Source organism: Athene noctua, chromosome 20 (assembly GCF_965140245.1).
Source record: "Athene noctua chromosome 20, bAthNoc1.hap1.1, whole genome shotgun sequence".
Lineage (NCBI taxonomy): Eukaryota > Metazoa > Chordata > Aves > Strigiformes > Strigidae > Athene > Athene noctua.
The window spans coordinates 2352443-2370277 of record NC_134056.1 but is presented as its reverse complement, the minus strand read 5'-3'; the positions used below and the strand labels follow the sequence as shown (position 1 = coordinate 2370277).

General features: G+C 53.6%; 1 protein-coding gene across 12 annotated transcripts in view; it reads left to right on the top strand.

Moving 5' to 3' along the window:
- Positions 1-16398, top strand: part of DAB2IP (DAB2 interacting protein) — a 207365-nt gene extending 190967 nt beyond the window's left edge. For 8 of the 12 annotated variants that reach the window (XM_074923653.1, XM_074923656.1, XM_074923650.1 and 5 more), the window contains 5 exons: positions 727-1600; positions 4372-4524; positions 8099-8301; positions 9293-9380; positions 11013-11424. In XM_074923653.1, coding sequence (XP_074779754.1) covers positions 727-1600; positions 4372-4524; positions 8099-8301; positions 9293-9380; positions 11013-11180 — 1486 coding nt within the window. In that variant the 3' untranslated portion in view covers positions 11181-11424. Of the gene's footprint in view, positions 1-726; positions 1601-4371; positions 4525-8098; positions 8302-9292; positions 9381-11012; positions 11425-12401 lie in introns of those variants that run through there. The other 4 variants (XM_074923654.1, XM_074923652.1, XM_074923651.1 and 1 more) reach the window with 4 other exon arrangements.
- The last annotated feature ends 1437 nt before the right edge of the window (positions 16399-17835 follow it).

Below are 17835 nucleotides of genomic sequence, written 5' to 3'. Positions count from 1 at the left end.
GGCTCGGTTGTTTAAATCTAATGCTGTGGAGGATCTCTGACAACATGCTTTCACCCAAATACTTTCTTACAGTGCCCCATCTTTGATCAGTGGTATATTCACATTAGGCTACTGCAAAGCTCTTTCTTCCTATCCCCAAGAAATCAATATTGCATGAATGTATGTTCCAGCAGGAGGAGCGGGTGGATAACCTCTGGTTGCTAAGCTTTAGCTCTGCCGTTAGAGCTCCCTGTGCGGATCAGGCCCCCGCGGTGTTCCGTGCCGTACAGATGCTGGCCCGGGTGCCCTCAGGACCCACTGCCCAGCTGCAGGGGACACGCGAGTGGTGTGGAGACAGCGGTGAAGCAGCAAAGGGTGATGAGCAGGTCCGGCCAGGGAGGCCGAGCCCCCGCGAGTGTGTCCGACACCTCCTGCCCAGGCCAGGCCCCCGCCACGCAGCCGCAGGGCCCTTGCTCGCCTGCCTGCAGCTGCCTGCTCTCACAGGGCTGGCCCGGGGCTGCTCTGCGCCCCCTGTCCCCCCCGTTGCCCTCGCCCTGTCCCTCCCCACAGGCAGACTGGGCCGGGCCAGCGCTGTCGTGGGGGCTGGGTTATGTCCCCGTCCCGCACAGCTGCGCCACGCTGATTTCTTCTGAGTGATTTCGTTTTCCTGCTCCAGTGCAGCATTCACAACTCTTCTTTTTTGTTTTGTTTTCCTCTCCTCTTCCTTACGCACTGACTTCCCCGCAGTCTGATAGATTTCACACGGTTACCATCTCCAACCCCTGAAAACAAGGACTTGTTTTTTGTCACAAGGTCTGCTGGGGCCCAGCCCTCGCCTGCCCGAAGCTCCAGTTACTCAGAGGCCAATGAGCCCGACGTGCAGATGTCTAATGGCAGCAAGAGTTTGTCCATGGTGGACTTGCAGGACAATCGGCTCTTGGACAGTGGGGCCAACGCGCCCGGCACGGCTGACTCCCTCAATGACAGTCAGTCGTCCCTGGGGCAGTTGCAGGGCGTATGGACCGCACGGACTCAGCAGAACAGCGTGACGGCCATGGCCACCGTGCGCCGGGTGGGCCAGACCCCCACCACGCCGAGCGGCGAGAGCGCGCCCGGCCGGCCCCAGCTGCTGGCGCCCCTCTCCTTCCAGAACCCCGTCTACCAGATGGCCGCCGGGCTGCCGCTCTCGCCCCGTGGCCTGGGTGACTCCAGCTCCGAGTGCCACAGCTCACTCAGCTCCCACAGCAACAGCGAGGAGCTGACGGCCAACAAGCACGGCTTCACCGGCCCCGCCGCCACCGAGGACTTCACGCGGCGGACGGGGGAGCTGGCCCGCCGGCAGCTCTCGCTGACGGAGAAGGGCGGCCAGCCCACCATGCCGCGGCAGAACAGCGCAGGGCCGCAGAGGCGGATAGACCAGCCGCCCCCGCCGCCCCCGCCCGTCACCCGGGGCCGGACGCCGCCCTCTCTGCTAAACACGGTTCAGTACCAGCGACCCTCCAGCGGCAGCATGATGTCCTCCTCGCCCGACTGGCCCGGCAGCGGGGCCCGCCTCCGGCAGCAGTCCTCCTCCTCCAAGGGCGATAGCCCTGAGATGAAGCAGCGCACGATGCACAAACAGGTGAGTTCGGGGGCGTTGAAGGGGCCGGGCGGGGTCAGCCCGTGGATTTGGAGAAGAATTTGGCTGGTGAGGATTGCTGCAGTGGAAAGGGATGTCACAAGTTACCATGTCGGTGCCAACCCCGTGGTGGCATCGCATGTGGGGATGTACTTTGGCTCTTGCACCCAGCTTGGCCTGAGACGGAGGCCCTCCAGGAACGGGGACACAGACCAGAGTTCATTCTCTGTGCTCCCCTGCGCGTGGCACGTTGGCGTGCGGCTGCCGCAGGGCGGTAGGTGGCAGAGACACGAGGGCGAGGGCAGCCGTGCCTCTGTCCTGCGCTACCATCTTGTCACTGCTTTGCCTCTCCATGCCCAGGCTCTCATCCCATGCCATAGTCAACCCCACGCCATCTCCCAGACTCGGGCCAGGCCCTAAGCTCCTCCTGTAACTAAGAGTCTCCCTGCTGCTGCTCCCGTCCCAGCAGAGCCGCGGCATCCCTGGACACTCCTGTCTGTTTGCTCTGAGACCCTCCTGTAAGTGCACCGGGGGAGGTGAGAGCAGCGAGGAAGGAGTGTGCTCCCCGCCAGCGTGACGGCCCTGCTGTGCAGAGCTCGGCAGTGACTCGCATCCCAGGCCACGTGCTGGTCTGCACAGAAACAAATTTCACTCTTCGTGGTGCTAAAATTGAAAGCAGTAGGTCACAGACCCAGGGCCCTCTGGTTTTCCTGGCATGGATAAATTGTTTTTCTAGTGCTCATTTATTCATCTGCATTTCAGAACTAACCCTATAGAAAATTAACACAGTAGGGCCTCTCAGTGCCTAAAGGAAGAAGTTTTAAAAGTAATACAAACCCAGAGAATGTGGACAACCAGCAAGAGCTCGCTGCACCTCAACCCAGACATAGTATTGAGGCACCTTTTCAGCAGAACGGTGTTGAAAGAGCAACAGAGTTGGTGTAACTACCTCCCCTTCACACGGCAGCCGCGGAGGCCCGTTCAGGGCTGTGTTATCAGCCCCATCTGGAGCTCCTCCGTGCCTACGGTATCGATTCATAAGCGCTGGCATTAGCAAGCGTGCCGTGTAGCAGCATTTGTATAATGTGGATCAATTCTCATTAGGTACAGAGGGCACAGAGCTCTGCCAGCAGCAGCAGCCTCTTGGGTAGCAGAGTGTCTGCCAGAAGGACCACGCTGAACTCTGGGTGACCTTTGGAAAGCCCCCGCCAAGTTGCTTTCTCAGGTCTTTCCTCCACCCACCCCTATTGTCCTCTCAAAGTTTCTCTCAAGACCTGAAGCCCTCAGAATGTCTCTCCTACCCTTAATCTGCACATTTTACTTGTATATTGGCAGCGTCTGTAAACCATAATGAAACTGCTTGCTCAAAGAAATCCCATTTGGTGTCAAGTTTAGTAGAAGACCATGAACCTCATTCCTGCACGCCAGAACCGCATCCTCCGCTTCTCTAAGTTCATCTGCTGAACTGACTTCCAAGCTGTCCCAGCCCGGTCAGGTGTCAGAGAAGGAAGAAAGAGGCAGAAAGACCCGTGTGCAGTGGGCTGAGCTCTGTTCATTGATGTGCTTTACCAGTGGCCTTTACACTGCTGAAATGAACCTGGGTGGCCACTGCTCCTTGGAACCAGAAATTCTGAGTGGCCACCAGAAGTGCAGTGCCTGAGCTGGACCTGCAAGAAAAAGCAGAAAGCCACAAGCCAGGTGAGGCATTATGGCAAGTGATGTTCATGAGCCGAGTGTGAAACTTCTGATTTAAAATGCTGGACTGGAAGATGGCATGGGAAAGCCCCCAACCCCAGTGAGATGATGAAACCAGTCCCACTCCTCCTGAGTACAGAACCTCCTGTTCTGCTGCTTGCCAGTGGCTGGGTTTCTCTACTGTGCAGAGGTTTGAAGGAGAAAATCCCTGACATTTCTGACTTGTTAACTTGAATTCCCTTGACCAAGTCATCCAGATCGCTTGTGTTCATCCAAGAAACTGTTTACTGCAGTTTATAATGAGCCAGGATGGAGGGAATTAGCTGGAGATTCACTTCCTCAACCTTGTCATGTGGTTGGAAGATATATAGGCAGGGCCATTTGCAGCCCTGCCCGGGGTAGGACTGAGAAGCAGCGGCCGTGGCTGTAGCTCACTGCCCGTAGAGCAGCACCGCTCCGTGAGCTCCTGTAGCCACACGAACAGACCTAGAGATGAACTAAACGTCGAGTGTTGAGATCTCTCCAGCATCGTAAGTGTAACTTCAGCCAAAAAGAAACCTTGATTTTCCAGGAAGGCACCTGCACAACCAGAAGTAGCATTTCAGTTAGCAGATCTGGTTTTATCTGCAGGGAATCTCCACAACGAGCAAAAAGACGGCTCAGTAGAAGGGGCTGAAGAGTTGGTTGAAATCTCAGCTTGTGCAGTGAATACGCCACGTCAAACCACAGCTCGGTGCCTTTCAGCTCGTGTCCTTCCGAGGTGGCAGGAGCTGCTCAGAAACCTGGGCCCGTTGCTTCCAGCAGGGCCCCGCTGCCGTGCGCCGTTGTACGTCTGTTCTGTGGGGGTGGCACAGGGAAGAACTTGGCCTGTCAGAGGCTGTTTGACCTAAGATAACATGCAGATGCAGAACAGGAGTTGTTCCTGCCCCTCAGCCGTGACTGCTCTGGTAGCTCAGACTTGTTCGTTGCTGTTTGAGCAGCATGGGAGAGGGCTTGCTTGGAAGGAAATTCTCTCTTCAGCTTCATGACCATTTCTGTTACAGGTTTTTCTTTTGTTATGGTTGTATGTTTCATTGTAGGCCCCTTCTCCTGTGAACCCCAATGCCCTGGACCGCACTGCTGCTTGGCTTTTGAATATGAACATGCAGTTTTTAGAAGATGAAAGCATTGACCCAGATTCCAAGCACAGGGATAAGCTCAGGAATAAGGACGAGCTCAGCCAAGCAGAAAAGGTAAAACCTGATTGGATTGAAACAAGTTTCTAAATAGAGAGAGGATTTCCTTGAATGTCATTCATCTGAGCACCCTGGGGACAAGGTGGGCTGTGTGGCACGTCCCTGCCCAGGAGAGAGGGGTGTCAGGTCGCTCTCTGCCCTGCTCCGCCTCACAGGGCACTTCTGGGGAAGGTTTGGGAGGTTTTCACACTGTGACTGGAATTACGCTCTGATGAAAGCAAGTAAGAAAAACAGGAGCCAGGAATCAAGTGCTGGTGCTGCTCTGCAACAAACTGAAGCCAGACAGTGCCCATTACTTCCCCCATTCCTACTCCCCCCCAGCTGCAGAAAAAAACTTTAAAACTGAACTAAGCACAGCTATAAAAGAGATGAGCGTAAGGTACAGGCAGCTTCGTGCCTCACAATAGGGATATGTAGCAAGAAGTAGCTTCCATGGCAAAAGGCTGTAAAACAGACCTAAAAATTAAGACCAGAGACAGAACTGGATCATGGGGTGACCTCACCGGTGCAGTGACACTGCCCGAGCTGACGGCCGTGTCACACGGACGAGGGCGCTGTCGGGAGGTCAGTGCCAGAGCTCTCGGCCTGAGCCCACCGTCCCGGCGAGGCAGAGGGGTGCTGCTCACCTCCCCTCCTTCCCGGCCGAGCCTGGGGTGGGACAAGCAGGGAAGAGGCAGAGTAGGCCTGGTCAGGGGTGAAGGAGGAGGGTAAGGAACAAGGATGCAGCAGTCAGGAGCTGAGAAGAGCCCACCTCTGCTGATTGCTGCTCCTGCACGGTGCGTTCTCAGCAGCCTGGCTCTGCCGGGACCGCTGCAGTTGGGCACAGTCAGCAGTTGGGGGGTTTCCTCAGTGTGCTTCTGCCACACCAGCCACGTTACCACCCAGTCCCACAGAACTCACCCCCTGAACCTCCTTCCTGTTTTTCCAGCACAGACATTTTTCTGTTTTGTTACAGTAGCCTTCCTGTTCTCATTCTGCTGTGCTGTATCATTTGGGGACTGTCACCTGTTAAATTCAAGTGAGATGCCAAAGGCAGGTAGCATAGGGACTGGGAGGTGCAAGGCAACAGCTCCCAGCTGCCCCAGGAAGAGCATGGCAGAGTTTTTTGAGAGTTCAGCCCATTTCTTACTGGCCTTCTGCTCCTTGGGTACTCCTGGAATTCCACGTACTGATCAGATGGCAGATGACACAGAAAAAGGTACATATTTAGCAGACTTTGTTGGCAGAGAGAGAGAAATCTTGACTATCACCTAAGCAGAGACACCAATAGGCAGCAAATCAAAGAGGCAGCGTTGTCAGACTGGTGCATCCCGCCCTGGGTTATTGCTGCATTTCGTCACTGAAGGGCTTCTGAAAGGGGTCGGTGCTCACACGAGGCGGCAGGGCCGAGCCCTGCTGCTGCACCAGACGGGGGTGAGCTGAAGTGCCGAGGGACCACGCGCTGAGGACTCTGTGCTGGCCCTCTCCAGCTCGCTGCTGCCAGCCCCCGCAGGCAGGCAGATGGCCCTCCGGTGCCGCACGGGCATGCCAAGCCTTGTCACTAATCCCCCTCCTGGCACCTCTTCCTGCGGCGCTGGCTCAGCCTTTCCCTGTGGCTCTCGCAGGCTCCGCTCTGCTTCTGTGCCAGCCCGAGCGGCCGCTGCCCCGGGACGTGCCAGGCTCGCGGGCCCTGCTCAGGGCACACGGTGGCAGGGTTACAAACGCTGACAGTGCTGCAGCAAACCAGTCCCTGTCCCAGATTCAGAGGGAGCCCCCACCCCAGGAGCCTGCTGTCTCATTCCCATGCAGCATCTTTTGTTACTTTGCTGTCACATCAGTCACTGACATTAAAGATCACCATTAGCATAATCTCTCTCCCCATTACTGTAAGACGTGAAATGGTAACCAAGAATGAGACAAGTGTTCTAGAGACAGGAGCGACTCCTTCGGTCTCTGAGGCCTCTCCTGCTATCATTTGAGCTCACTTACGCTGCTCCTATTTTAAGGCTAGGGTAGGTATTTAATCTTTCCTCTTCAAGCAACTCCCTTCTGTTTGACTGACTTTAGTGCTTCTGTGCAACTGTCTGGGTGTTCGTGTTCCCTCATTGCTCCAGATTACATGTGCAAACCGTGTTGTTGCAGTGCTGCAGTAAAAGCTTTGCTAAAGGAGAAACAGTGCTTTGTTGTGCCTGTCCGTGCCCAGGCAGAAGGAGCTCAGCGGTCCTGCCCATCTGCCAGCCACGGCTGGAATACTTTGGCAATTCAGGAAGACCATCAGCATCATAAAATTTTCAGTCCCTGGGAGTTACGGTTACTTTTGCCATCAGCCAGTCGGTTAGTGGAGTGATATTAGCAAAGAAATGTGGGTTTATACACGCTGGGGGTCTGGCTGACAGGTACACAGGCAGCAGCCTGGCTCCTTCCCCTCTCCCCAGGAGCCGATCTGCTGGTCAGACCCTGCAGCAGGACTCTCAAAACTGGGACACAACCAAGGCCAGTGTTTGTGTGCTCACGCAGGCGGCGATGGCCGGAGGGGAAGCTGCACTTCAGCTAGCCAAGTCAGAGCACAATTAAGGGCGTTTCTGTCAGTTCATGAATAACGCAGCTTTGTAACAGACTTCATGACTCAGATGGAAGCCTTTTTCCCATATCTGACTCTTTAAGAGCAGCTTCTCAAATTATCAGCTGCATGTTAATTATTCTAAGGTTGTTCCAGTTATTTTTTTTTTTTGAAGACTTATTTCCAAAGATAATTTTCTAAAATTAAAGTGGGGGTTTTTTTGTATAGATACACACTGGATTTTCCTTTAGCAAAGCAAGTTGTACTGAACGCTGTGCTTCTGCAATAGCTGAACCCAGTTTTACTGAGTTAGAAAGCTCTTTAATTTTTTTAATTGCTTCATGTGATTCTTCTGCTGCTGATTTTTAGCTCCTATCGGAATGAACAGTACAACTGTGGGGTCTTGGCTTCATGCAGCAGCTCTTCTCGGAGTGCACCCCGATTTGCCATCTGGTTGCCTTGTTTACAGTGCTGGCCCCCAAAAGCCAGCAGTGCTCAGTGCCCCGCAGGTTGCCCTTCCCTCGATGAAGAGCGACTGCTTTGTGCCGAGGCCTGTCACTGCTCAGACTCTGCTGCCTGGCAGGAGGCTGCTGCTTGGCTTCCAGCACGTCCAAAGTGCCCACATTTACTGGTGTAGACCAAAGAGCTCATGTATAAACCCAAAATCCCACCAGCAGCTTCTCCTGCCTGTTTCGCCCTGCGCTGCTAGCGTGAGGAAGATGCCAGCTGCGTTTGCATTCGCTCTCTAACCTGCATTCCCCTGTGAAATGCCAGACTCTGCTAACAACCCATTCTCTGAACCTGCCAGTGACCTGCCCGCCCAGCGGAACGCAGCATCGCTCCTAGCGCAGTGTGGAGAAGACTGAAGAGGAGGTGTCGGCGAGCGGGGTTGTCTGATACGGGTTTGCAGCTAGTCTAATGCAAGGAGAGGGGCATAATCGGGTCATGGGGAAACCCTGGCAAGGGCAGAGCCCTACTAGGTAACATGCCACATGTGTTTTCTCCTCCTGTGTCTGTCCTTGCGTGCCGTAGTACCAGCAGGACCTAGTGGTGCTGCAGGACAAGCTTCGCATCTCCAACAAGAAGCTGGAGGAGTATGAGACTCGCTTCAAGTGCCAGGAGGAGACAACGCAGAAGCTGATGCTGGAGTACCAGGCCAGGCTGGAGGAGAGCGAGGAGCGGCTCCGCAGGCAGCAGGAGGACAAGGAGATCCAGATGAAGGGCATCATCAGCAGGTACGGGAGTGCTGGCGCTGACAGCGAGGCAGGCAGCCTGGCTGCTGTTACACCTGACCCTGCTCAGGACAAGCAGGTTTCTCTGGGGGTACAGGCAGGTTTCCTCTGTGGATTTCCCAGCATTTATTCACTTCCTCCTGGGGGGGGCATTTCAAGTCCTGACTCTTTGGGTCCCCCCGTCAGTATTACCTGGGACAAGGAAGAGCCTGACATTTTCCTGACTCACAAAGGCAAAACTTGAGGAGGGGGGAGCTGGCAGCCTGCCCCAGTTCTTGGAGGATCTGGCAGGTTTGCTCTTCTGTTCATGCAAGCAATAGATGTAAAGATCAAAATGTTCTTTTCCTGATGTTTAACTGAATATCTCATCACCATCCCATTACTCCCAGCTAGAAATCCCTTTCTCTCACCCAGCAGGATGAGGTGTTTACATTTGTCTGGGACATAGACTGTTCCAGTGCAGGAAGCTTCCCCTTTCCCTGAGCCAAGCTAACTTAGTGCTTTTAATCAGCCCTCATAAACGGGTCAGCCTTCACTGGTCTGTAAGCTTCGGGACAGTCTGCTGTGGAGATCTCTGGTGAAGAGCAAGTGCCAGAACAAAGACTGGTTCTAAGTGATCAGTTTGTGTGTAAGAAGAGGTAGTGCCCGTGACCCTGAGTCTCCTTTGTGCTCAGAGGCACAACTGCGGGTCCTGGGAGCATGTCCGTTGTGCCTCAGCACTGCGATGCCAGGTGAGGTGGTCTGACGTGGTACGGATGGTGGGGGCTGCTGCGTGAGGCCAGTTCCATCTGTAGACTGGCTTCACTGGTATTTCTCATCTCTCCGTGCTGCAGAGATGTACATCGCCCCTTTGCTTCCTTGGTGTCAGGGGCCAAACGAGGACGTGATCTGTGTCATTCACTCTGGGTGGCTGATATAGCTGTGTATGAAATGAGTATCTGGGCTTTGCAGAGCCCAACAAATGTAATTGTTTTTTTGTCTGTTTGGCTACCAGACTGATGTCAGTTGAGGAGGAGTTAAAGAAGGACCATGCTGAAATGCAGGCTGCCGTGGATTCCAAGCAGAAGATTATCGATGCACAGGTGAGTTCCCGACACCAAGGGCTGTGGCGCTTTTCAGGGTGAGTCTGCCAACGTGCAGCCTCCCTGCCATGCAGCAGCGAGACCGTGCATGTGGGTGAGTCAGCACCAAGCTGCAGTCAGCGAGAGGGCCGGCCAGACTTCAGCAGGATGCGATTTATTGTCCCAGCATTCGTGTTTGTACAGCTGGTTCCAGCCTTGGAGCTTGTCAGGTGACACAGAGGATGTGGGGGGTGGCAGTTTGTGGAAGGATCATGCCCACAGTTCAGTCAGTTGGCAGGAGGATCGTATCCTCGCTGGCTCAGCCTGAGGTCCCCAGAGCTTTGCGGGGTGCTGCATGTTCCAGTAATGCTTGCAGGACCTGGATACAAGGAACACAAGGCCTGGCCAGAGCAAAACCAACATGTTTTCTCAGCTTTTGGGTTGTGGCTTGCAGGATTGGGAAGCTCAGTTATTGCTAGTGATTACAATGGGAGAGGAGAATCAGGTGATATGTGCAAAACACTGTGCTTGGAGAAGATAACCTAAAAATACAGTCCATAATCTTTTAATTTGTCGAGGCAGAGATCAGCATCTTCTCAGCAGCTGGGCCTTCCTACAGGTTGTGGCTAAGTGATAGGATATTCTAGGCTTACTCTTAAAAACCCTATTAATCACTTGTGAGTCACTACTCATGACTAATTTGCTGTATAGCTAATTAAAAAGGAGATGAGACAGTAGTAACTTTGTCACCAGAATCACTGGTTTTCTGTAGAGTAATTTGTTCAAAGCTAGTAAATCATACTCCCTTCTGCGCTCCGCAGAGCCCAGCAGACACTGGATGTCTGTGGGGTGGGAGCAGTGCTGCAGCAGCCTGCCAGCAGCTCTGCACAGGCTGTCCTGTCCCCTGCCACCTCCCGTGTCACCGGCAAGGGCCCTGCCACGAGCCCTGCACAGCCCAACATGTTCTCATTGTGTCACCTCGGGCTGTACCGCAGTCTTGGACCTGTTCGTACATGGACCTTCAAAGTTAGACGCAGGCAAACTGCTGTGCCCCTCTGAGCTCTGTTCCCTTGTGCTAGTGGCAGGCAGAGGTTGATGACTTGTTCAGTGTCACGAAGAGCGGGAGTGGCAGAGTCAGGCTGCAACAGGGAAGCTCTTGCTCCCATCCTTATGATACTGTAATTGGTGAGAGTTGCCATCAAAGCCATCCTGGGAGGCCACAAGTCATTTAAACTATTAATTTACACTCACAATATCAATTAAACACTGACAAGAATAACTATCTTGGGAGAGCTTGGTTTTAAAAAAGAAATCTTACCATCTTTGTAACAGCTGCAGTTAGAGTAAACAACACAATGAATTTCTGTATAACTGAAGAATTAGAGAAACCACGATATCTCCATTCTGTTCAGGATGCCAGATTGAATTCGGCTCACATCACACAGGCAAAGGGCATTTGTGGCCCTGCTCTTAGCAGTGGGTTTCAAAAAATACTGTATAGCACTTAAAAACCCCACAGCTAAGAATGCCAGCGAGGAAGGTGCTGGGCCAAGAGGCCTCTGGGTCGCTGTCTCGGGACAAGCCCTGGCATTGCGGGGGGACGGGTCTCCGTGCGTTCCCACTGACGGTTCCCCTGTGCCCCTCTGTTTGCAGGAGAAACGCATTGCTTCACTGGATGCTGCCAACGCACGGTTAATGAGTGCCCTTACTCAGCTGAAAGAGAGGTACAGCATGCAGACACGTAATGGGATCTCCCCCACAAACCCAACTAAATTGCAGATTACAGAGAATGGAGAATTCAGAAACAGCAGTAATTGTTAACCCATGGAGGGTGCTGCCGCAGGAGAGGAGGCCTGGCCAGAGAGACCGTGCAGCAGCAGGTGTGAGCCGCGGCTTCAAAGAACGGCTGCTCTCCCCCCCCCAGAGAAACCAGCTCCTTACTGCGGACGGCGCGCTTGACTGAGCCTTTGTGGGAGATGCTAATGCCAGCACATTGAGGGGACGGAAAGATCGAGTGTGAGATGAGTGGCATAAGGAAATAACATATATTTGAGAATCGCTGTCACTGTTGGATTTAAATCAGTGTTTAATGTTTAAACAGAAGTAACCTTTTCCTTCTAAATGGCCCAAAGGATATGCCTCACCCCTCCCAGCAAGGAATAACGTCCTTGTCATTGCAGTAGGCGAAATGAAGGGAGCTGGGCAGAGCCTGCAGCAGGCAGTGGCCCAGTAAGCCCAGTTAAAGCGTGCTGCTGGGTGTAGCCATAGGAGGGCTGGCAGCAAAGCCTGGCCCGCTCCGCCTGTGCCTCCCCCCCGGAGCACAGCCCTCTCCCAGAGCAGAGCCCGAGCCCAGCCCGGCCGTCTCTCCTTAGGTGGCTTTTGGGAGGCCACTGACTTTTCCAGCGGGTGACCGGCCGCAGGGCATTTACGCCGCTCATTAGTGTTTAATTAACTCCACCCATCTAGGGAGCGCAGTCCAGCTGAAGGTCAGGGCGCACCCCGTGTGATGCGGTAGCCAAAGGGGTGCTGCGTGGGGAACCGGCGTGTTGGGGCAGTGAGAAGGGCATGGCTGGGGCTCCTGGGGGGGCCTGGGCAGCCCAGGGGAGCAGAGCAAGCCCCAGGCTCTGGCACGCAAGTGGAGGGAGGAGCTGGCACCTGGTGAATGGAGACTTGATTCCTCGCTACAGCTTCTGCTCTTTCACAAATAATGGGGAAGAGTCTGTGTAAGCAATAGCCCCAGGGCACTGTGTCCCCCATCTCCCAATACTCCTAGCCACAGAATAAAGTAAATGTTGCCTGAGCTTGGTCCCCGAGCTGTGAATGAGGTACAGGGGCTGGATTTCCTGGTGCCCGTCGCGGTAGAGGGGGAGTGAGGGGCTCCGTGAACTGGCCAGCGTCTTGCTTGACAAAGGGTTCGTTATGGGGATGTAATGCTCTGTGCAGAGATTTGTGCTATTTCTGGGGAGAAAATCAGACAAAGAAACAAGAAAAAAGCCCTGAAGAACCATGAAGATCGGTAATTGTATTTCTTTTCTTTCACAGTATGCATTAGAAAAAAAAAGATCCCATTTTCTGGAATACTGTCCTCTTTAAATTGGGAATGAGCACTGCATGGAAATTAACCGGCTTGAAGAATGTAAAACATGGTCATAAGGGAGTAACCACCAAGAACAGCAGCCACCACCGAAAGCCCCCTTGTCAGGAGCACTGTGCAGGCATAAGCCAGGATTAGACTTTTCCTAACTGCTGAAACACGCAGATTCGGCACATTCAGACACGTTGCGCTCAGCGGAGGGGTCACCTCCTTAACGGGGGATTGTGCCGCTGACCTGCCGCCACGGTGTGTTTGTTGGTTTGTGGTTTTTTTTTAAGTTAGTACTTCATGACTCCCACTCTCAGAGCAGGTCACTCGTACCAAGAGCCAGAGAGCTTTCTCTGAGATACGGATGACAGTGTACAGTGTACAGGACATCTGCCTATTCCTCCCACTAAAGTTTAATACACTGCTCAACGCCTGTCCTAGCTCCTCCTGCCATGTGTAAATGTACAGTCAAAGGGACTAGGATGTTCCCTGAGCTCTGCACAGCTTAGGTACCGTCTCCAGCCTCACACTACCTAGGCTGCCTGAGCAGGACACTGTTTGCCAGTAAGCTCTGCATTGCCATGCTGCCCCACAGCCATAAGGCTCATTAACAGCATTCTTCCACATGCAATTGTTTTCAAAATTAAAGATGCTTTTTTTCCTAAACGTTTTTCTGTTCCCTGGAAGCCCTGGGCCAAGCCCGGTGCGGCTTGATCCTTGGAGGAGCGAACGTGTTGCACCGAGGTCTCCGCGCCCCGCCAACGCCTGCAGAGTGGTGCAATCACACAGCAGACCCCAAACGGAGCTCCTCAGAGAAAAGTCATAACTAAGTATTTATGACAAGTACAGTCACCTTTGAATTTTGGAGACTAGCACAGATGGCTTTGAAGAACCTCACAAAACTGACAAGGTTACAACTGGAGAAAGACCCAGACAGGTTAGGAGTACACAGGGTACTGTGAACCGTTGGGTGTGTGCACTTACATCCGCCACTGTCTCAGAGTCAAACCCATTATAAGAACCCTGCAAAAAGACTATTTTAAACCACTGTTGCCCTGAGTTGTATGTTTAGAGCTGATTGTTTTTTTGAGTTCCAAAATATTTGTGTTGCGAGAGCTGAAAGTGTTTCGAGACGTAACGTAGAGGGACGGCAATGCTAACAGGGCACGGGGGCAGGCGCCCCACCAGCAGCACGTTTCCATTCATACACAGAAGTAATTTTGGGATGCAGTCAGTGCTCTCCATAAGAGCTGGAAAAAAAAACGCCCACAAAACAATTGTTTAGTACTGAAGCTAAGCACAGTACATCTTCTCAACCACAAGCCAAGGCACTGCTCCCCCCTTCCCGATCTGTCAGAAACTCCTGGTTAACCTCAGACTTGCAAATTACTGAACAAACATTGTTCTGCTGAAAAAGCAGGAACGCTTAAATCCTTCCACAGCGAGTTATAAAAATCCTAAAAGTTTCAGTGCCAACACTTTCTGGAGTTGTTGCTTAGTTTTCTGAGCCAGTATGAAAAGAAATTCAAAACAGGATAAAGTCTGGTTACAGTAGAGCTTCCCCCCCCGCCCTTTTGCCCCATCTCCTTCCCCTGCGACTCTCAACAACTGGACCTAAACGTGACCCCCGCAAAGGTTTGGGGGTTGGTTTTAAGATCCAGGCTCAGTTCAGTTCTGTTACTTCAGTTTGTGTTTCTGTTATTTATAAAACTGTACATTTATCTATGTGTGTGTGTGTGTGTGGTGTGTGTGTGTGCGTGAGGGAGCCAGCGAGCGTGCCAGAGCCCTGCCTGGCCGGGCTGCCCGACGTGGCCTCGGGCCTGGTACCTGGCGTAGCAATACCAGAGCAGCCCCCCGAGGTGCGTGCGGCACCAGGGCCAAGCCACCACTAGCCGTAACGGTTTGTGAGCAGCTCCACTTTCTTTTTCGTTCTTGCGCTTCCTACAGTAAGAGGCTGTTCTAGTGCAAACTCGTCAAAGTGTAAACGAAACAAAAACAACACTCAGATTTTTATCTTAATACAAGTCTTAATATTTTTTTGTAAATGTTTTCAGTGTTTACTGTAACGTATCTATCTCACTAACAGTTGTATATAGTAACTTACTTCTGGTGCTGCTTATTCGGTCAGGATTTGGCTGTATCTCACTGCTGTTCTGGAGAGGTGGACTCACACTACCAAATCTGGATCCCAACACAGGTTATCGTTTCAGGCTCCTCCCTTCGGGGATCTGAGGGAAGGGGAAGGGAGAGCAGCCAGGGGATCCAGATTTGGGGTTGGTCCGCCTCAAGGTTTCTGTTTTAAGAGTTTTGATTTGGGGTTTTGTTAAACTGTAGTGACCGCTTCTGAAAAACGAGCAAAAGTTTTGCGTAAAGGGGGATGAAATGGACCAAACAGTATCCCAAGGTCTCCGCGGACTGTAAGTATCATCTTTTTGGACAGGGGTCATGGCTCAGTGCCAAATGATTGGAGGGACCCACGTCCTTCCCCAGGCCAACTAATCCTACAGTGTAGTCACCAGCCCCTTTTGCACCAGTTTAAGCAAATCCTGCCGCCATCCAAAGAGTCCTGTGTCACTCTGCATTGTCATTTGAGTCTGGTTGGTTTTGTTTCCTGCTTCTGCAGTTGTAAAGCACTGATTGCACTGTGAGAACACGCTGAAGCCTCTGGCCTGGCAGCCAGCCCCGTAGGTTGCTGCAGGGTGCAGGACACAGGTTCTGCTACTACAAATATTCCTAAAGGGAGAAGGGACTTGGTGGACCCGAGCGAGGCATCACAGGCTCTCCTAGAAGAGCAATCAGCACGTGATCGATCGTTTTCAAAGTTGAGGCTTTTCCCCATCACTAATGTCCATCCCCAGATGCAATAGAGAACACTGAGGTCTGTTCTGTGCTGAACGAGGAGAGGATTGTTCGTAGATGTGACGCGCAAGGGGCTCGTTTCCCCAGCGATCCCAGGGCAGGGGCAGCAGCCCTGGGGAGATGCCCATGACCAGCCATGCCCAGCAGCTCCACCGAGGTCCCTGCCCGCCCGTGGACACGGAGCTTTGCCTGGAGAGCGCGAAAGTCCCGAGGGAACAACAGTGGCGGTGTCCCTGGGTGGGCGGGAGGGCTCCCGTGCAGCGCTCCGGCCCTCCCGCACGCCGTGGCCGTTGGGGCAAGCCTCCTCCCCAAAGCTTTGCCTTCAGAGCACTCGAGGCCTCCAGCCTGGCAGCGCTGGGACCTGACACAGGTCAGAGTGCATGGCCCCGTGGCCACCAGGACATCCCTTAACTAGCCCCAGGAAGGGACACTGCCCATCTCCAGGGAGGTCTCTGACTCCTCTGGGTAATGTCAGAGGAGACTCCTCACCCGCGAGGCTCGGACATGGGGCCAAGCCCTGTGCTAACCCTGCTCAGAGAGCTGCTGCCTCTTCCCTTGGGGAAGGCCTCACATGGAGGGAGAGGGAGGGCAACAGCACCATGGTAACATGCAGCTCATGGGCTTTAGAAACCAAATCCAATCTTGAGGGTATTGCACAACATCCAGAAACAACCAAGCTTTGAAAAAAGAGCGTCACGTTCAAGCATTGACTTTCACAGATCACCTGAGCTGTGACATTGCTGTAAATGCCATGTGGTTCTGCATCAGCTACCAGTACCCCAGAGTGCAGTCTCCATGTTCACATATTCCTTTATCATACATCACTGTGTCTTAAGATATACCTCTCTCTGTATATCTGCTTAGGCTGATACTTGTTCCTGATAAGCAGTCGCTATGTTTTATATCCTCTTATAAAGAAAAACAAATTTTTTTTGTAAGTATGTTTAAAAACAAAAAAGCAAAGTGGAAGTGTTTGCTGAATCTCCTTCAGCTCCTTTTAAACTATGTAATAATGTACAGAGAAAGTTGTTGGTGTTCAAAGAAATGATGTGGCCGTGCAATTTATGTACATTTGCAATTAGAAATATTAAAGATTTATTTAGATATTTTAAATAAGTGCTCCAGCACCTTTGCTCAGTCATTTACAGTTTTTAGAGCATCCTGGCCACACACTGCCCCCACACACACACACACGAATATTTGTCTAACCAGTCTCCCCAGACAGATGATGGCCTGGCTGGCCACCACCTTCCCTTCTAGCCCCCATCATGCAGCTTTAGGGGAGGGCCAGGCACTCGGAGAGGGACAAGCAGCTCCCCAGATGTGGCCAGGAGCCCTGATTTGGGCATTCTCAGCAGCAGTGGGGGCCAAATGCTGCGGGAGGCAGCAGCAAACACAGTGACTCCCCCACCGCTGACACCAGCCGGTGCGCTGCGGGCCAGAGCCGGGCTTGGGGACCGAAGGTGTGGAACAGGCCGGACACACGCTCCCGTGGGCCGAGGCAGCTCCAGCAGGAGGGTGAGCGCAGCAGAGGAGCGTGGCTGCAGACCGGGAGGGCGGTTGGCTGACCGAGGGCACCAGAGTGTCCCCCGCAAACCCTTCTCCAGCCCCGCTGGGCCTGCTGACCCGCCGAGCTGCCTGGACGGCGGCACAGGGCTGGGAGCGCCCGGCCGGCCCCGGGGAAGGCAGGCAGGCTTTCTGCTGCCCGCAGCCTGCCTGTGTGGCCCCCGCCCTCCTCTCCTGCCAAACCGCCCCGCTTCTGTCGCTCCAGTAAAAGTAGCAGGAAACTTGGAGGAGTCATTAAAACCTTGGGCCGCATCAGCACCTCTGTCTCATTAACATCATCGTAATTAGCTCCTCCGAGAGAGGGGGAAGACATGCTGCCTGCATCAAAACGACTCGGGATGTGGAGAGTGCCTGTGGCTATTCCTGTGCTCCGACAGCAGCTCTGTGGCAGCGGCTCTGGGCCCAGGCTGGTCGCTGGGCTCCACTGGCTCCCAGCTGCTCTGCCAGGAACCGGCAGCTGCCCAAGAAGCAAAGGCAAAAGCCACCCAGGCTAAAATCCTCCTGCTGGGCCCTCCCTGCCTCCCCCCAGACCCTTTTCCAGTCACGCTGCAGCATTTTACAGAGTCACCTGCATTTAACTGCATCAGTCCTTTTGGGTAGGAGCCCTACAGCCCTTCACAGGGCAGCAGCGTCTCCATTAAAAGGGTGCAAACACAGCCTGTCCTGCTCTCGCACTCCTCCCTGCACCACCTCAAGGTCAAGGTCCCTGGGCAGCAGCTCTTCCAGCACCTCCCCAGTGTCCAGGTAGCAGCAAATGCTCCTGCTGCCCTTTCTGCCCTGGCTACAAGAGCCCTGAGCATCTTCCACACCACACCAAGTGCTCGACGCTTTGGTACCTGAGGGCTAATAATGCCTGAGCCCTCCTCGCAACCCACCCGGGCGCTGAAACTGTGCTCTGGGGGAGGTTTGAACCTTTGGTCCTCGCTGCAGATGGCCAGAGCCTTGGCCACCTGCCTGCCGCTGGGCACC